At 22.4% G+C, this 19,106-nt stretch overlaps 1 protein-coding gene across 3 annotated transcripts in view; it reads left to right on the plus strand.

The window, feature by feature from the left end:
• LOC117172866 (protein lava lamp-like) overlaps positions 1–19,106 on the plus strand; it is a 62,071-nt gene that overhangs the window by 10,396 nt on the left and 32,569 nt on the right. For all 3 annotated transcript variants that reach the window (XM_033361132.1, XM_033361130.1, XM_033361133.1), the window contains 2 exons: positions 3,041–3,393; positions 13,085–13,847. In XM_033361132.1, the coding sequence (XP_033217023.1) occupies positions 3,041–3,393; positions 13,085–13,847 (1,116 nt within the window). The remainder of the gene's footprint in view (positions 1–3,040; positions 3,394–13,084; positions 13,848–19,106) is intronic.

Consider the following 19,106-nt stretch of genomic DNA (forward strand, 5'->3'; position numbering starts at 1 on the left):
GATTAATTTTCTACCAGGAAATGCGAATTTTCAACAAATTATACAATTTTTTAACCAAATAGTTAAATTTCCAACTAAAAAGAATAATTTTCTACTGAAAAAAAAGAATTTTGATAAAAATATATTAATTTTTAACGAAATATTTGAATTTCCAACTAAAAACATTAATTTTCTACCAGAAAATACGAATTTTTAATCAAATAAACATATTTTTATCCAAAAAGTTGAATTTCCAACCAAAAAGTTTAATATTCTACCAAAAAGATTAATTTTGTAGCAGAAATGACTAATTTTCAACAAAATTCACAAGTTTTTATCTAAATACTTGAATTTCGAAACAAGAAAATACATAAATTTTTAATCAAATAGTTGAATTTTCAACTAAAAAGGTTCATTTTCTACCCAAAAAGACTAATTTTCTACCAAAACGGACGAATTTTCAACAGAATTCATAAAGTTTTAACTAAGTTGTTAAATTTTCAACCAAAATGAATAATTTTCTATTGAAGAAAGAGGAATTTTTACAAAATACATACATTTTTAACCGAATAGTTGAATTTCCTACAAAAAAGATTAATTTCTTACCAGAAAAATTAATTTTCTATAAGAAAGTACTAATTTTTAACAAAATACTTACATTTTTCAAGAAAAATATTAATTTCCTAGAAGAAAAGACTAATTTTCAAGAAAATACACAAGTTTTTATCCAAATAGTTTAATTTTCAACCAAAAATATTAATTTTCTACCAGGAAATGCGAATTTTCAACAAGACAGACAAGTTTTCAACCAATTACTTGAATTTCCAACCAAGAAGAGAATTTTTTAAAAGAAAATTGGAATTTTCAAGAAAAGACATAAATTTTTAATGAAATAGTTGAATTTTCAACTAAAAAGGATCATTTTCTACCCAAAAAGACTAATTTTCAACACAATACATAATTTTTTATCTAAATAGTTGAATTACCAACCAAGAAGATTAATTTTTCACTAAAAAGATCAATTTTCTAGCATAAAAGACCAATTTTCAAGAAAATACACAAGCTTTTATCCAAATATTTAAATTTTCAACCAAAAATATTAATTTTCTACCAGAAATACCAAATACTTGAATTTCTAACCAAGAAGAGAATTTTTATATAAAAAAGTGGAATTTTCAAAAAAATACATAAATTTTTAATCAAATAGTTTAATTTCCAACCAAAAAGGTTAACTTTCTACACAAAAATACTAATTTTCGACACATTACATGAATTTTTATTGAACTAGTTGAATTTCCAACCAAAAAGAATAATTTTCTAATGAAAAAAAGGAATTTTTAATAAAATACATACATTTTTAACCGAATAGTTGAATTTCCCACAAAAAAGATTATTTTCTTACCAGAAAAATTAATTTTTTAACAGAAAATACTAATTTTTTAATACAGAAAATATAAATTTTCCATTTTTGGTTGAAAAGTCTTCTTTTTTAGTTGAAAATTCGTATTTTTTTAAAATAACTTTTTGGGTTGAAAGTTTAATTAATTGGTTGCAAATTCTACTATTTCATTAAAATTTTTTTTTGTTGGTTGAAAATTATTTCTTTTACTGAAAATTCAAAAATTTTATTTTTGGTTGACATTTATATTTTTTATTTGTAAATTAATTATTTGGTTGAATATCCGTCTTTCGGGATGGAAAATTCAACTATTTTTTTGGCAAATTAACCCGAATTTGTTGAATTTTAATCTTTTTATTTAAAAATTCGACCGTTTATTGGAAAATTAATTTTTATGGGTTTGAAATTCAATCATCTTGTTAAAAATTTCATTATTTTGTTGAAATTTATATTTTTCATTTGTAAATTAATTGTTTGGTTGAATATTCGTCTTTCTGGATGGAAAATTCAACTATTTCTTTGTAAATTCAGCGTATTTTGTTTGAATTTTACTCTTTTTATTTGGAATTTCGACTATTTTTTTGAAAATCTATTTTTATGGGTTTAAAATTCAATTTTATTGTTAGAAATTTCATTATTTTGTTAAAAATTAAACTATTTAGTTGAAAATATACCTTTTTAGGTTGAGTATTCAACTATTTAAAATGAATTTTTTTAACTGAAAATGTAACTTTTCCATTTTTTGTTAAAAAATGATCCTTTTTAGTTGAAAATGCAACTATTTATTTCAAAATTCGTATTTTTTAAATAATTTTTTGGCATGAAAATTTAATTAATTGGTTGCAAATTCAACTACTTCATTGAAAATTTTTTGGTTTGTTAAACATTGTTTGTTTTATTAAAAATTTAACTATATCATTTTGGTTGAGAATTAATATTTTTATTTGTATATTAACTATTTGGTTTAATTTGGTTGAATTTTGTTTGAATTTTAATCTTTTTATTTTATATTTCGACCGTTTGTTTGAAAATTCATTTTTATGGGTTCGAAATTCAATTATCTTGTTAGAAATTTCATTATTTTTTTGAAAATTAAACTAAATTGGTTGAAAATTCACCTTTTTAGGTTGAATATTCAATTATTTGGGTGAAAGTCCAACAACAGTTTGAAAAAATGTCTTCATTAAATATTATTTATTTTTCAAAAATATTATCAAATATTTTCATCACAGTTAAAAACATATTTAGGAATTTTTAAAGAGATTAACAATCTTTTAAAACATTGAAGGATTTCTAAAACTTGATAAAATATTTTTAATTTTGTTTATAAGCTTCTAAATATTCTTAAAGAACTTTTAAACTGACTCGAATTTTTCCCCAAAAAAATAGTAAAATCTTCCAGAATAAAAAAAATTATCGTCAAAATTTTCTACATTTTTTGACACACCTTCTGAAATCTTTCAAATTATTTTTCAAATTTCGCAAAAATATTAGCAATATTATCTTTATATAAAATTAAAAACAAACTGAAAATACTATCCTGAAACCTAATTTAAGTGTTTCAATTTTTTAAAATAAATAGTTAATCAAAGTATCTATTTTTAAAAATAAAAAATCGGTTATTTTTTTAGTTATAATTATAATTTGAATATAATTATTTAGGCGGCACCTCTAATGCAAATGAGCTTCCAGCAAGACAAAGACAATAAAATAGCAGAACTGAGTAACCGAATTCTCGAATTGGAAGCGACTGTTCTGGACCTTCGGGAAAATTTGAAAGAAAAGGATTCGGTTATCGATTCAAAAACGAAAGCAATAACACTGATGTCGGCCGATCTTTCCATGAAGGGAAAAACGACTCTCGACACTCTCGAGGACACGAAAGACGAAATGCGAACGATGCAGGAGCACTTTGTGCTCTTGGAGTCTTCCTTAAGAAGCAAAAACGACAATCTTCTCGAACAATTGCGAGAAAAAAGTGATAGGATAACCGATTTAGAAGATACGCTTCAACGGTGAGTATTTTTTCCGAAAAATTCGCAAAATATCAGGGATTTTTTTCTTTTAGTCAGGCAATTTAAAATTATATGTTTATTTTTTTTTATTTTCAATGTTAAATTAAATTACAGTTTTTAACTAATTGGTTGAAAATTTGTTTTTCTTTTTTAAATTGAAAATCTAAGTATTCTATTTTTGGTTTAAAATTGAAAAATTTTTAGATTAAAATACAATTATATTCTTGAATCTGCATTTATTTTTATGAAAATTTAACCATTTTTTGGTCATATTTTTTCTCGTTTGGACAGAAAAATCTGTCAGTTAAAAGTTCAACTTATGTTGAAAAGTCGTATTTTTTGGTCACTTTTTTGCAATGAAAATTTTTTTAATTGGTTGAAAATGATATGCTTTTGTTAAGAAATAATTTTTTTTGAACAAAAAATAAAATAGTTCAAGTTTTAGTAAAAGAAATAATTTTCAACCAGCAAAAAATGGAACAGTTAAATTTCCAACTAAAAAAGATAAATTTTCAAACAAAACAATCTAGTTTTATTTCAAAGCTGTTTAACTTTTATCAAAATTGTTGAATATTCAAGAAAAAAATATGAATTTACAACCAAATCGTTAAATTTTCAACAAAATAATGACATTTTTAACAACAAATTGAATTTTGAACCCATAAAGATGAACTTTCAAATAAACGGTCGAAATTTCAAATAAAAAGATTAAAATTTGTAAAAAAAACCGGTTAATTTACAAACAAACCGTTGAGTTTTTCATTTAGAGAGATGAATATTTAACCAAATACTTAATTTACAAATAAAAAATATAAATTTTCAACCAAAAATGAAATTGTTGAATTTTCAGTAAAAGAAATAATTTGCAACAAAAAAAAACAACAAATTTTCAATAAATTAGTTGAATTTGTAACCAATTTATTGAATTTTCAACCCAAAAAGTTATAAAAAATAAGCATTTCTTAAGAAATAGTTGTATTTTCAAATAAAAAAGATCAGTTTTCAACAAAAAATGTAAAAGTAACCTTTCAGTTAAAAAAATTAATTTTAAACTTGAAAAAATCTTTTTTTTTTTTTTAAACGAAGTTTAGCTTTTACCCAAATTTTCAAATAAAAAGATAAAAATTCAGCAAAAAACCGCTGAATTTTCAAACAAATAAATGAATTTTTAATCCGGAAAGACAAATATTCAACCAAATAGTTAATTTACAAATAAAAAAGATAAATTTTCAACAAAAAATGAAATAGTTAAATTTTCAGTTAAAGAAATAATTCTTAAAAAAACAAAAAAAAAAGTAAAAATTTTCAATGATTAGTTGAATTTGTAACCAATAAAATAAATTACAGTTTCAATAACAGTTGAATATTACACCTAAAAAGGCTGAATTGCAACCAGGAACAGTTGTATTTTCACCAAAATCGTGAAATTTTTAACAACATAAAGATCAATTTTGAACCAAAGGGTCGAATTTTCAATTAAAAAGATTAAAATTCAACAAAAAAACCAGTGAATTTAAAAACAAATAGTTGAATTTTCCATCCAGAAAGACGAAAAATCAACCAAATAGTTAGTTTACAAATAAAGATAAATTTTTAACAAAAAATAAAATAGTTCAAGTTTAAGTAAAAGAAAGAGTTTTCAACCAACAAAAAAAAATGTTCAATGAAATAGTTGCATTTTCAACTAAAAAATATAAATTTTTAAGAAAAAATGGAAGAGTAAAATTTTCAACTAAAAAAGATAAATTTTCAAACAAAAGAATCTAGTTTCGTTTCAAAGTTGTTTAACTTTTATCAAAATAGTTGAATATTCAAGAAAAAAATATGAATTTACAACCAAATCGTTAAATTTTCAACAAAATAATGAATTTTTTAACAACAAATTGAATTTTGAACCAATAAAGATGAACTTTCAAACAAACGGTCGAAATTTAAAATAAAAAAATTAATTTTAAACAGAAAAAGGCTAGTTTTTTTTTTAACAAAGTTGATCAAGTTTTACCCAAATGGTTGAATATTCAACCTAAAAGGGTGAATTAAACAATATAATTGAATTTCAAACCCATAAAGAAGAATTTTCAAATAAAAATATTAAAATTCAACAATTTCCCGTGAATTTTCAAACAAGTAAATGAATTTTTAATCCGGAAAGACGAATATTCATCCAAATAGTTAATTTACAAATAAAAAAGATAAATTTTAAACAAAAAATGAAATAGTTAAATTTTCAGTTGAAGAAATAATTTTTAACAAACAAAAAAAAAGTACAAATTTTCAATGAAATATTTGAGTTTGTCACCAATTAAATAAATTTTCAAACCATAAAGTTACAAAAAATACGAATTGTCAAATAAAAAGTTGCATTTTAAATTGAAAAAGATAAAATTTCAACAAAAAATGGAAAAGTTAGATTTTCAGTTAAAAAATTAATTTTAGACCAAAAAAATCTAGTTTTTTTAAACAAATTGTTCACTTTTCACTAAAAAAATTGAATATTCAACTTAAAAAGGTGAATTTTCAAAACAATAATGCAATTTTTTACAACATAATTAATTTTCAACCCTACAAAAACGAATTTTCAAATAAAAAGATTAAAATTCAACAAATTCTGGATAATTTACAAATAGTTGAATTTTTCATTCAGAAAGACGAATATTTTACCAAATACTTAATTTACAAATAAAAAATATAAATTTTCAACCAAAAATGAAATTGTTGAATTTTCAGTAAAAGAAACAATTTGCAACAAAAAAAATAAAACCAAATTTTCAATGATATAGTTGAATTTGTAACCAATTTATTGAATTCAACCCAAAAAGTTATAAAAAATAAGCATTTCTTAAAAAATAGTTGCATTTTCAAATAAAAAAGATCAGTTTTTAACAAAAAATGGAAAAGTTAAACTTTCAGTTAAAAAATTAATTTTAGACAGAAAAAGGCTAGTTTTTTTTAACAAAGTTGATCAACTTTTTCTCAAATAGTTGAATATTTAACCTAAAAGGGTGAATTTCACAATATAATTGAATTTCAAACCCATAAAGACGAATTTTTATATAAAAAGATAAAAATTCAACAAATTCCGCTTAATTAAAAAAAAAGAAATAGTTGAATTTTTAATCCAAAAAAACGAATATTCATTCAAATAGTTCCTTTATAAATGAAAAAAGATAAATTTTCAACCAAAAATGAAATAGTTAAATTTTCAGTAAGAGAAATAATTTTCAACAAACAATAAAAATAAATTTTTAATGAAACAGTTAAATTTGTAAGCTATTAATTGAATTTTCAACACAAAAAGTTATAAAAAAATACGAATTTTTAAATAAATACTCGCATTTTCAATTAAAAAAGATCAAATTTTAGAAAAAAAATTAAAAGTTACATTTTCAGCTGAAAAATTTAATTTTTAACAAAAAAATCTATTTTTTTTTAACAAAGTTGTTCAACTTTCACCCAAATAGTTGAATATTTAAACTAAAAAGATGAATTGTCCACCAAACGGTCAAATTTTCAAATAAAAAGATAAAAATTCAGCAAAAAACCGGTGAATTTTCAAACAAATAAATGAATTTTTAATCCGGAAAGACGAATATTCATCCAAATCGTTAATTTACAAATAAAAAAGATAAATTTTCAACAAAAAATGAAATAGTTAAATTTTCATTTAAGGAAATAATTTTTAACAAACGAAAAAAAGTACAAATTTTCAATGAAATAGTTGAATTTGTAACCAATTAAATAAATTTTTATATGAAAAGTTGCAATTTAAACTGAAAAAGATAAATTTTCAGTTAAGAAATTAATTTTAAACCAAAAAAAGTCTATTTTTTTAAAACAAATTGTTCAATTTTCACTAAAAAAGTTGAATATTCAACCTAAAAAGGTGAATTTTCAAAACAATAAATCGTTAAAACATCATTAAAACTTGAACTATGTTGTTAAACATTTTTAAAAATGAATTTTTAATAACTGAAAATGTAGTTATAGTTGAATTTTTGTTAAAAAAATTATTATTTTTATTTGAAAATTCGTATTTTTTATAGGAATGAAATTTCCTTGTTGCGATATCATCTTTTTTGGTTCAAAATTCTACTACTCAATTTAAAAACTCATCATTTTTGTTGAAAATTCGTCACTTTGTTTGAAAATGCAACTATTAAAAAACATTCGTTTTCTTTGAGTCGAAAATTATTATATATATATATTTTTTAAAATGAAAATGTAACTTACTATTATCGTTGGATACTCCATCATTTTTTTTTGAAAATTCAACTGCTTGATTGAACATTATTTTTTTTTTCAGTAAAAATTCTACTATTGAATCGTTTGTTGACAATTCATTTTTTCCAGTTTAAAATTCATTTATCTTGTTGAAAATTTATCTTTTTTTTTATAGAAGTTAATCTTCTTGGTTGAAAATTCAACTATTCCAGTTAAATATTCATCATTTTAGTCGAAAATTCATCTTTTCGGTTTAAATGAAACTATTCCACAGGATTTTTTAATAAATTTTTGGGTTGAAAATGCAATAAATTCGTTAAATATTCAACTATTTGTTTGTAAATTGACCGAAATTGGTTGAATTTTAATCTTTTTATTTGAAAATTCGTCTTTATGGGTTTGAAATTCAATTATGTTAAAAATTTCATTGTTTTTTTTTTTGAAAATTCACCCTTTTAGGCTGAATATTCAACTATCTGGGCAAAAGTTGAACAACTTTGTTAAAAAAAAAACTAGATTTTTTATGTTTAAAATTAATTTTTTTAACTGAAAATTTAACTTTTCCTATTTTTTTACATATATTTTTTGAGTTTAAAATGCAACTTATTATTTGAAAATTCGTATTTTTTATAACTTGTTGGGTTGAAAATTTAATTGATTGGTTACAAATTCAACTATTTCATTGAAAATTGATCTTTTTTCATTTATAAATTAATTATTTGGATGAATATTCGACTTTTCGAAATAAAAATTCAACTATTTGTTTGTAAATTATCCGGAATTTGTTGAATTTTAATCTTTTTATTTGAAAAATCGTTTTTGTAGGTTTGAAAATTAATTATTTTGTTAAAAATTGCATTATTGTTTTGAAAATTCACCTTTTTAGGTTGAATATTCAACTATTTTAGTGAAAATTTGTACTTTTTTTTGTTTGTTAAACATTATTTCTTTAACTGAAAATTCAACTATGTCATTTTTTGTTGAAAATTTATATTTTTTATTTGTAAATTAAGTATTTGGTAAAATATTCGTCTTTCTGAATGAAAAATTCAACTATTTGTAAATTATCCAGAATTTGTTGAATTTTAATCTTTTTATTTGAAAATTCGTTTTTGTAGGGTTGAAAATTAATTATGTTGTAAAAAATTGCATTATTGTTTTGAAAATTCACCTTTTTAAGTTGAATATTCAATTTTTTTAGTGAAAAGTGAACAATTTGTTTAAAAAAACTAGATTTTTTTTGGTTTAAAATTAATTTTTGAACTGAAAATCTAACTTTTCCATTTTTTGTTGAAATTTTATCTTTTTCAGTTTAAAATGCAACTTTTTATTTGACAATTCGTATTTTTTATAACTTTATGGTTTGAAAATTGATTTAATTGGATACAAATTCAACTATTTCATTGAAAATTTGTACTTTTTTTTGTTTGTTAGAAATTATTTCTTTAACTGAAAATTCAACTATTTCATTTTTTGTTGAAAATTTATCTTTTTTATATGTTAATTAATTATTTGGATGAATATTCGTCTTTCCGGATTAAAAATTCATTTATTTGTTTGCAAATTAACCATTTTTTTAATTGAATTTTTATCTTTTTATTTGAAAATTCGACCGTTTGGTGGACAATTCATCTTTTTAGTTTGAATATTCAACTATTTGGGTGAAAGTTGAACAACTTCGTTAAAAAAACTAGATTGTTTTTTGTTAAAAATTAAATTTTTCAACTGAAAATGTTACTTCATTTTTTTGTTAAAATTTGATCTTTTTTAATTGAAAATGCGACAATTTATTTAAAAATTCGTATTTTTTAATAACTTTTTGTGTTGAAAATTCAATTAATAGGTTACAAATTTAACTGTTTCATTAAAAATTTGTTTTTATTGTTTGTTGAAAATTATTTCTCTTACAGAAAATTTAACTATTTCATTTTTGGTTGAAAATTTATCTTTTTTCATTTATAAATGAACTATTTGGATGAATATTCGTATTTTTGGATTAAAAATTAAACTATTTTTTTTAATATAACCGGAATTTGTTGAATTTTAATATTTTTATTTGAAAATTCGTCTTTATGGGTTTGAAATTCAATTATATTGTTGAATTTACCCTTTAATTTGAATATTCAACTATTTGGGAAAAAGTTGATCAACTTTGTTAAAAAAAACTAGCCTTTTTCTGTTTAAAATTAATTTTTTTAACTGAAAGTTTAACTTTTCCATTTTTAGTTGAAAACTCATAATTTTTATTTAAAAATGCAACTATTTCAACAATTTCATTTTTAGTTGAAAATTCATATTTTTTATTTGTAAATTAAGTATTTGGTTAAATATTCATCTTTCCGAATGGAAAACTCAACGGTTTGTTTGTAAACTAACCGGTTTTTTGGCGAATTTTAATCTTTTTATTTGAAATTTCGACTGTTTGTTTGAATGTTCATCTTTATGGGTTCGAAATTCAATTTGTTGTTAAAAATTTCATTACTTTGTTGAAAATTTAACGATTTGGTTGTAAATTCATATTTTTATCTTGAATATTCAACTATTTTGTTTTGTTTGAAAATTTACCTTTTTTAGTTGAAAATTTAACTGTTCCATTTTTTGTTGAAAATTATTTCTTTCCTTTATTCAACTATTTTTTTTTGTAAATTCACCGGTTTTTTGTTGTATTTTAATCTTTTTATTTGAAAATTCGACCCTTTGGTTAGAAATTGATCTTTATGCTGTTAAAAATTTCACGATTTTGGTGTTGAACTTTTTGTGTTGAAAATTCAATTAATAGGTTACAAATTTAACTGTTTCATTAAAAATTTGTTTTTATTGTTTGTTGAAAATTATTTCTCTTACTGAAAATTTAACTATTTCATTGTTGGTTGAAAATGTATCTTTTTTTATTTTATAAATGAACTGTTTGGATGAATATTCGTCTTTCTGGATTAAAAATTTAGCTATTTGTTTGTAAATTAAACGAAATTTGTTGAATTTTAATCTTTTTATTTGAAAATTCGTCTTTATGGTTTTCAAATTTAATTATGTTGAATATACAATTATTTAGGTAAAAGTTTAACAATTTTGCTTATCAAAATAGATTTTTCGGTTCAAAATTAATTTTTTAAAACTAAAAATGTAACTTTTCAATTTTTTGTTGAAGGATCTTTTTTAGTTGAAAATGCCACTATTTATTTAAAAATACTATTTTTTAAATAACTTTTTGGGTTGAAAATTTAATTAATAGTTTACAAATTCAACTATTTCATTAAAAACCTTTTTTTTTGTAAATTAACTGGTTTTTTGTTGAATTTTAATATTTTTATTTAAAAATTGGACCGTTTGGTATAAAATTTATCTTTATGGGTTTGAAATTCAATTTGTTGTTAAAAATTTCATTATTTTGTTGAAAATTGAACTATTTGGATGAAAATAGAACTAATTTTTATTGTAATTTAGTGTTTTGAATAAAAATGTCACCATTTGGTTGTCAATTCATATTTTTTGATTGAATATTTAACTAATTGCATAAAAGTTGAACAGGTTTGTTAAAAAAATATATATTTTTTGGTTTAAAATTAATTTTTTTAATTGAAAATGTATCCTTTCCAATTTTGGTTGAAAAATGATATTTTTTAGTTGAAAATTCAGCTATTTATTTGAATATTATTATTTTTTTACAACGTTTTGTGTTGAAAATTCAATTAATTAGTTAGAAAATCAACTATTTTATTGAAATTGTTCTTTTTTGTTTATTGAAAATTATTTCTTTTATTAAAAATTAAACCACTTTAGGTTTGGTTGAAAATATATTTTGTTTATTTATAAATGAACTATTTGGTAGAATATTCGTCTTTCTGGATGGAAAATTCAACCATTTATAAATTCAACGTATTTTGGTTGAATTTTAATCTTTTTATTTGAAAATTCATCTTTATGGGTTCGGCATTCAATTATGTTGATAAACATTTCATTATTTTGTTTAAAATTTAACTATTTCGTTGTAAATTCAATTTCTTTTTGTGGAGTACTCAACTATTTGGGTAAAAGTTGAACAACTTTGTTAATAAAAAATATATTATTTCGTGTAAATTTAATTTTTTTAACTGAAAATGTAACGTTCGCATTTCTTGTGGAAATTTCTCTTTTTAGTTGAAAATGCAACTATTTATTTGAAAATTCGAATTTTTTTTACAACTTTTTGGGTCGAAAATTCAATTATTTCATTGAAACTTTTTTTGTTTGTTTAAAATTATTTCTTTTAGTAAAAGTTGAACTATTTTATTTGTATTAAAAATTTATTTTTTTATTTTGAAATTAACTATTTGTTTGAATATTCGCCTTTCTGGATGGAAAATTCAACTATTTGTAAATTCAACGTATTTTGGTTGAATTTTAATCTTTTTATTTGAAAATTCATCTTTATGGGTTCGACATTCAATTATTTTGATAAACATTTAATTATTTTGTTGAAAATGTAACTGTTATGTTAGAAGTTTATTTTTCGTTTAATTGAACAAGTAGTCTTTTAGGTCCAAAACCGAACCATTTGTTTAAAAATGGGATTATTTTGTTTAAAATTTAATTATTATGTGGAAAATTGGTCTATTTCGTTCCAAATTTAATTATTTTGCGGAAGATTGAACTATTTTGTTAAATATTAGTCTTTTTTGTTTGACAATTCAACTGTTTTGTAGAAAATTCGTCTTATTGGGTAAAAAATTTAACTATTTTGTTGAAAAATAATCTTTCAAGTTGAAAAATCAACTATTTGTTGGAAAATTGGACTATTTTGTTTAAAATTTAATTATTTTCTTAAAAATGTAACTGTTTTGTTAAAAATGAGTCATCTTGAGTCAAAAATTCAACAGTTTTTGTAGAAAATTCGTCATTTTTTTAAAACATTAATCTTCTGGATCCACAATTCAACTATTTGTAAATTCAACGTATTTTGGTTGAATTTTAATCTTTTTATTTGAATATTCATCTTTATGGGTTCGATATTCAATTATGTTGATAAACATTTCATTATTTTGTTGAAAATGTAACTGTTATGTTAGAAGTTTTTTTTTTTAAATTATACTATTTGTTAAACAGTTATCTTTTTTGATAAAAATTTATCTTTTATGGTTTTTAATGATTAAAAAATAAATGATTTTGTTGCAAATTCATTTTTTTTAGAATGAAAATATAAAAAAATGGGCTAAAAATTAAACTATTTTATGGAAAAGTGAACTATTTTGTTAATTCTTTTTGGTTCATATAAATTAGTTTTTAATTTTTAAACTGAAATTGTTTTATACCCAATATAGAAAATTTATTATTAAAAATGTTTTGAGATAAAAATCCTGGTCAAACGTAACATTGATCAGAAAAAATGCAGGGAATTTTGGAAAAACAAGTTTCGCGTGTCACCCTCTTTCCACCTAAAATTCTCGCCCAGAAAGATATTTTTAAAAAATTCGTTTTGTAAAATTATCGCCAGATCCGCGGACCAGTTGGAAGCCCAGAAAGTAGCGGAATCTGCAAGTGTCGATTTTTCTCGTTCGACAATGGACACTTTGGCGGACACAAAAGAGGCGATGAAATCGATGCAAGAAAATTTCGTGCTGATCGAGTCGTCCCTAAAATCGAAGAACGATCATCTTTTGAAACAGCTGGAGGAGCGCGAGACGCGACTCGCCGAGGCTATGGAGAGAATTTTCAATTTGGAATCCGGTGCCGGAATTTCTCGAGTCCCGGAAATCGCGGAACTCGAGTACAAAATTGAAAAGGTGGAGGAGAACAGTCGCAAATTGCAGGACGAGAAATACGAGTTGCAGAAAAATAATTCCGAGTTGCAGAATCAGGTGATTGCCCTTGAATCGGCGACAAATGGGAATGGGCTGATTGTGGAGAAGGACAATCGAATTGCGGAACTTGAGAGTTTGATCGAGGAGTTGAAAAAGTCAAATCAGCTGTTGCAGGAGGAGTCGAAGACGGAATTGCAGAAGCAGCTGGCGGAATTGTCGGTGAGAAATGAGGAGATTTCGAACAGGTTGGTGGATTTGGAGAGGATGGTTCATGATTTGGAGACGGAGAGGGCCGAACTTGCGGCGAAAATTCCGAGCGAGAGTCCGAAGGAGGACGAGAAGGTGGTGAAGTTGACGAAGGAGCTTGAGGATTTGAACAGGGGTGTGATTAAAATGAGGGCGCAGAACAAGAGCAAGGTGAAAAATCTTCAGAGGCAGTTGGAGAGCTTCAGAAAGGTGAGATTTTTTTTTTTTTTTTTTTAGAAGTTGGCGACTTGATCGGGAAATTTGGAATTTAATTTTAAAACCGGGAAATTTTAATTAGGAGAGTAGCAAAATTCAAGTGTTTTTTTTGTTGTTGTCGAAAATTGAACTGTTTTTGTAGAAAATTTGCCTTTTTGTGTTGAAACTTCAATTATTTTGGTAGAAGATACACCTTTTTTTTATATTCGATTTTTTTTTCTTTGTAGAACACTTGATCTATTTGATTAAAAAATCAACTATTAAGTTGAAAATTGAATCATTTTGCTGAAAATTGGAATATTTTGTTTAAAATTTAACTAATTTGTTGAAAGTTAGTCTTCTTTGATCAAGAATTGAACTGTTTTTGTAGAAAATTCCCCTTTTTCGATTGATAGTTCAATTTTTGTTTGTTAAAAAGTTCATTTAATTTGGTTGAAAATACGTTTTTTTTGTTTGAAAAAATTAATCTTCTTGGTTAAAAAATAATCTTTTAGTTGGAAAAATCAACTATTTGTTTGAAAATTGGACTATTTTGTTCAAAATTTAATTATTTGGTGGAAAATTGAACTAATTTGTTAAAAATTAGTCATTTTTGTTTGAAAATTGAACTGTTTTGTAGAAAATTCGTCTTTTTGCCTTGAAAATTCAACTATTTTGTTGAAAAATAATTTTTTGAGTTTAAAACTGAACTATTTGGTTAAAACATCGTTCCCTTTTTTGCAGAAATCTTTATTTTTTGGTTGAAAAATCAACTGTTTGATTGAAAATTCAACTATTTTACTAAAAAACTGAATATTTTATTTAAAATTTAATTAGTTTGTGAGAAATTGAATTTTTTTTATTAAAATTTAGTATTCTTTGGTCATAAATACAACTTTTTTTTGTAGAAAATTCGTCTTTTTGTGTTGAAAATTCAATTTTTCTCGTAGAAAATTAAATATATAAAAAATATTTTTTCAGTTGAAAAATCAACTATTTTGATAAAAATTCTTTATTTTTTTGCAGAAAGCTTAATGTTTTTGGTTGAAAAATCAACTGTTTGGTAGAAAATGGAACTGTTTTGCTAAAAATTGGAATATTTTGTTTAAAATTTAATTATTTTGTGGAACGTTGAACTATTTTGTTAAAAATTAGTTTTCTTTGATCAAAAAATAAACTGTTTTTGTAGAAAATTCGCCCTTTTCTATTGATAATTCAATTTTTTCATAGAAAAATCAACTTTTCGTTTGAATATTTGACTGTTTCGTTTAAATTTTAATTATTTGTAGAAAATTGAACTAGTTTCTTAAAAATTAGTCTTTTTTGTTTGAAAGATTAACTGTTTTGTAGAAAATTCGTCTTTTTGAGTTGAAAATTCAACTAATTTGTTGAAAAATAAATTGTCGAGTTCAAAACTGAACTATTTGGTTAAAAATTCGTTGTCTTTTTTGCATAAATCTTAATTTTTTTGGGTGAAAAATCAACTGTTTGATTGAATATTTAACTATTTTACTCAAAAATTTAATATTTTGTTTAAAATGTAATTATTTTGTGAGAAATCGAACTATTTTGTTAAAAATTAGTCTTCTTGGGTCGAAAATTCAACATTTTTGTAGAAAATTCGCCTTTTTGTGTTGAAAATTCAATTATTTTGGTAGAAGATTCAAAAATTTTATTGAAAATTAACCTTTTTTTTTAAATCCGTTTTTTCTTTTGCAGAGCACTTCATCTATTTGATTAAAAAGTCAACTATTTCGTAGAAAATTGTAAGCATTTTGCTGAAAATTCGAATATTTTGTTTAAAATTTAACTATTTTGTTAAAAGTTAGTCTTCTTTGCTCCAAAATTCAACTGTTTTTGTAGAGAATTCGCACTTTTTTAATGATAATTCCATTTTTTTTCATAGAAAAATCAACAATTCGTATGAATATTCGACTGTTTTGTTTAAATTTAATTAATTTGCGGAAAATTGAACTAGTTTGTTAAAAATTAGTGTTTTTTGTTTGAAAATTTAACTATTTTGTAGAAATTTCGTCTTTTTGTGTTGAAAATGCAACTATTTTGTTGAAAAATAATTTTTTGAGTTCAAAACTGAACTATTTGGTTAAAAATTCGTTATCTTTTTTGCAGAAATCTTAATTTTTTTCGTTGAAAAATGATCTGTTTGGATGAAAATTTAACTATTAAAAAATTGAATATTTTGTTTAAAATTGAAATATTTTATTAAAAATTAGTATTCTTTGGTAAAAATTCAACAGTTTTTGTAGAAAATTCGTCTTGTTGTGTTGAAAATTTAATTATTTTGATAGAAGATTAAACTATTAAAAATAATGAAATGTTGAATTGAGAAATCAACTTTTTAATTAAAAATTCTTGTATTTTGTAGAAAATTTGTCTTTTTTTGAAACAATTAATTTTGTTGGTTAAAGAGTAATCTTTTAGGTTGCAAAATTCACTATTTTAAAAAATATTTAACTGTTTTGCTCAAAATTTAATTATTTTGCAGAAAATTGAACTAATTTGTTAAAACTTAGTCTTTTGTGGTCAAAAATTCAACTGTTTTTTGTAGAAAATTCGTCTTTTCGGGTAAAAAATCAACTAATTTGGTAAAATATTCAATTATTTTGTTGAAAAATAATTTTTTGAATTTAAAACTGAACTATTTGGTTAAAAATTCGTTGTATTTTTTGCAGAAATCTTAATTTTTTGGTTGAAAAATCAACTTTTTGTAGAAAATTTGTCTGTTTGTGTTGAAAATTCAATTATTTTGGTAGAAGATTCAACAATTTGGTTGAAAATTCACCTTTCCTTTTTAAATTCTTTTTTTTTTCTTTGAAGAACACTTGATCTATTTGATTAAAAAATCAACTATTAAGTGGAAAATTGAATCATTTTGCTGAAAATTGGAATATTTTGTTTAAAATTTAACTATTTTGTTGAAAGTTAGTCTTCTTTGATCCAAAATTCAACTGTTTTTGTAGAAAATTCGCCTTTTTCAATTGATAGTTCAATTTTTGTTTGTTAAAAAGTTCATTTAATTTGGTTGAAAATTCGTCTTTTTTTTGTTTGAAAATATAAATCTTCTTGGTTAAAAAATAATCTTTTAGGTGGAAAAATCAACTATTTGTTTGAAAATTGGACTATTTTGTTCAAAATTTAATTATTTTGCGGAAAATTGAACTAGTTTCTTAAAAATGAGTCTTTCTTTTTTGAAAATTCAACTTTTTTGTAGAAAATTCGTCTTTTTGAGTTGAAAATATAACTTATTTGGTAGAAAATGGAACTATTTTGCTCAAAATTGGAATATTTTGTTTAAAATTTAATTATTTTGTGGAACATTGAATTATTTTGTTAAAAATTAGTTTTCTTTGATCAAAAAATGAACTGTTTATGTAGAAAATTCGCTCTTATCGATTGATAATTCAATTTTTTTCATAGAAAAATCGACTGTCCGTTTGAATATTTGACTCTTTTGTTTAAATTGTAATCATTTTGTGGAAAATTGAACTAGTTTGTTAAAAATTAGTTTTTGAGTTGAAAATTCAACTAATTTGGTTGAAAATTTAACTATTTTACTAAAAAATTGAATATTTTGTTTAAAATTTAACTATTTTGTGAGAAATTGAACTATTTTATTAAAAATTATTATTCTTTGGTCAAAAATTCAACTTTTTTGGTAGAAAATTCGTCTCTTTGTGTAGAAAATTTAATTATTTTGCGGAAAATTGAACTAATTTGTCAAAAGTTATTTTTTTTTTGCCAAAAATTCAACTGTTTTTGTAGAAAATTCGTCTTTTGGGGTTGAAAATTCAACTAATTTGGTAGAAAATTCAACGATTTTGTTGAAAAATAACTTTTTTAGTTTAAAATTCAACGATTTGGTTAAAAAGTTTTTTTTTTGTGTTCAGAAATCTGTATTTTTTAGGTTGAAAAATCAACTGTTCGGTTGAAAATTACATTATATTGCTAAAAATTGGAATATTTTGTTTAAAATTTAACTATTTTGTTAAAAGTTAGTCTTCTTTGATCCAAAATTCAACTGTTTTTGGTGAAAAATCTCCTTTTTCGATTGATAATTAAATTTTTTTTGTTAAAAAGTTCATTTAATTTGATTGAAAATTCGTATTTTTTTGGGTTGAAAAGATTAATCTTCTTGGTTAAAAAGTAATCGTTTAGGTTGAAAAATCAACTATTTGTTTAAAAAATGGCCTTCTTTTGTGAAAATTTTAACTATTTTGTTAAAAATAAGTCTTCTTTGATCAAAAATCAGCTGTTTTTGTAGAAAATTCGTCTTTTTCAATTGATAATTCAATTTTTTTCGTAGAAAAATCCACTATTTTTTTGAAAATTGAACTACTTTGCTTAAGATTGAATTATTTTGCAAAAAATTATACTGTTTTGTATTAACTGAACTATTTAGTTAAAAATTCGTTATTTTTTTTGCAGAAATCTTAATATTTTTGGTTGAAAAATCAATTGTTCGGTTAAAAATTTTATTAATTTGCTAAAAATAGGAATATTTCGTTTAGAATGTAATTATTTTGTGAGAAATTGAACTATTTTGTTAAACAATAAGTTTTTAAATTGATAACTCAACTATATGGTTGAAAATTTATGTGCTTTGTAGAAAATTGGTATTTCTTTTAGAAAATTAATCTTCTTGGTAAAAAAAAAGTAATCGTTTGGGTTGAAAAATAAACTATTTGTTTAAAAATTGGACTATTTTGTTAAAAATTAATCTACTTTGATCTAAAATTTGTTAAAAAAGAGCCTTTATTGTTTAAAAATTCAACTGTCTTGTTGAAAATTCCTCTTTCTTGATTGAAAATTCCATTATTTTTGCAGAGAATTCAACTATTAAAAAAAAAACTTTTTGATTTGAATTTTCCACTAATTAGGTAGAAAATTCAACTATTTTGTTCAAAAATAACTTTTTGGTTAAAAAACTCAACTATTTGGTTGAAAATTTATGTGTTTTGCAGAAAATTTGTTTTTTTTTTAGAAAATTAATATTGTTGGTTAAAAAGTAATCTTTTAAGTTAAAAAATCACCTATTTGTTTAAAAATTGCACCATTTTGTTTAAAATTTAATTATTTCCTGAATCAGTAAATTATTTTTTTACAAATTAGTGTTTTTTGGTTGAAAATTTAACTATTTTGCTTGAAATTGGACTGTCTTCTTTATTCATAATGTGTCCCCTAAGGGTTTACATGACTTCCATTCCTTACAATCTTTCCGTTTACATCTATATATTTTTTACAATCTTATCCTTT

Source organism: Belonocnema kinseyi, chromosome 5 (genome assembly GCF_010883055.1).
Source record: "Belonocnema kinseyi isolate 2016_QV_RU_SX_M_011 chromosome 5, B_treatae_v1, whole genome shotgun sequence".
Taxonomy (NCBI): domain Eukaryota; kingdom Metazoa; phylum Arthropoda; class Insecta; order Hymenoptera; family Cynipidae; genus Belonocnema; species Belonocnema kinseyi.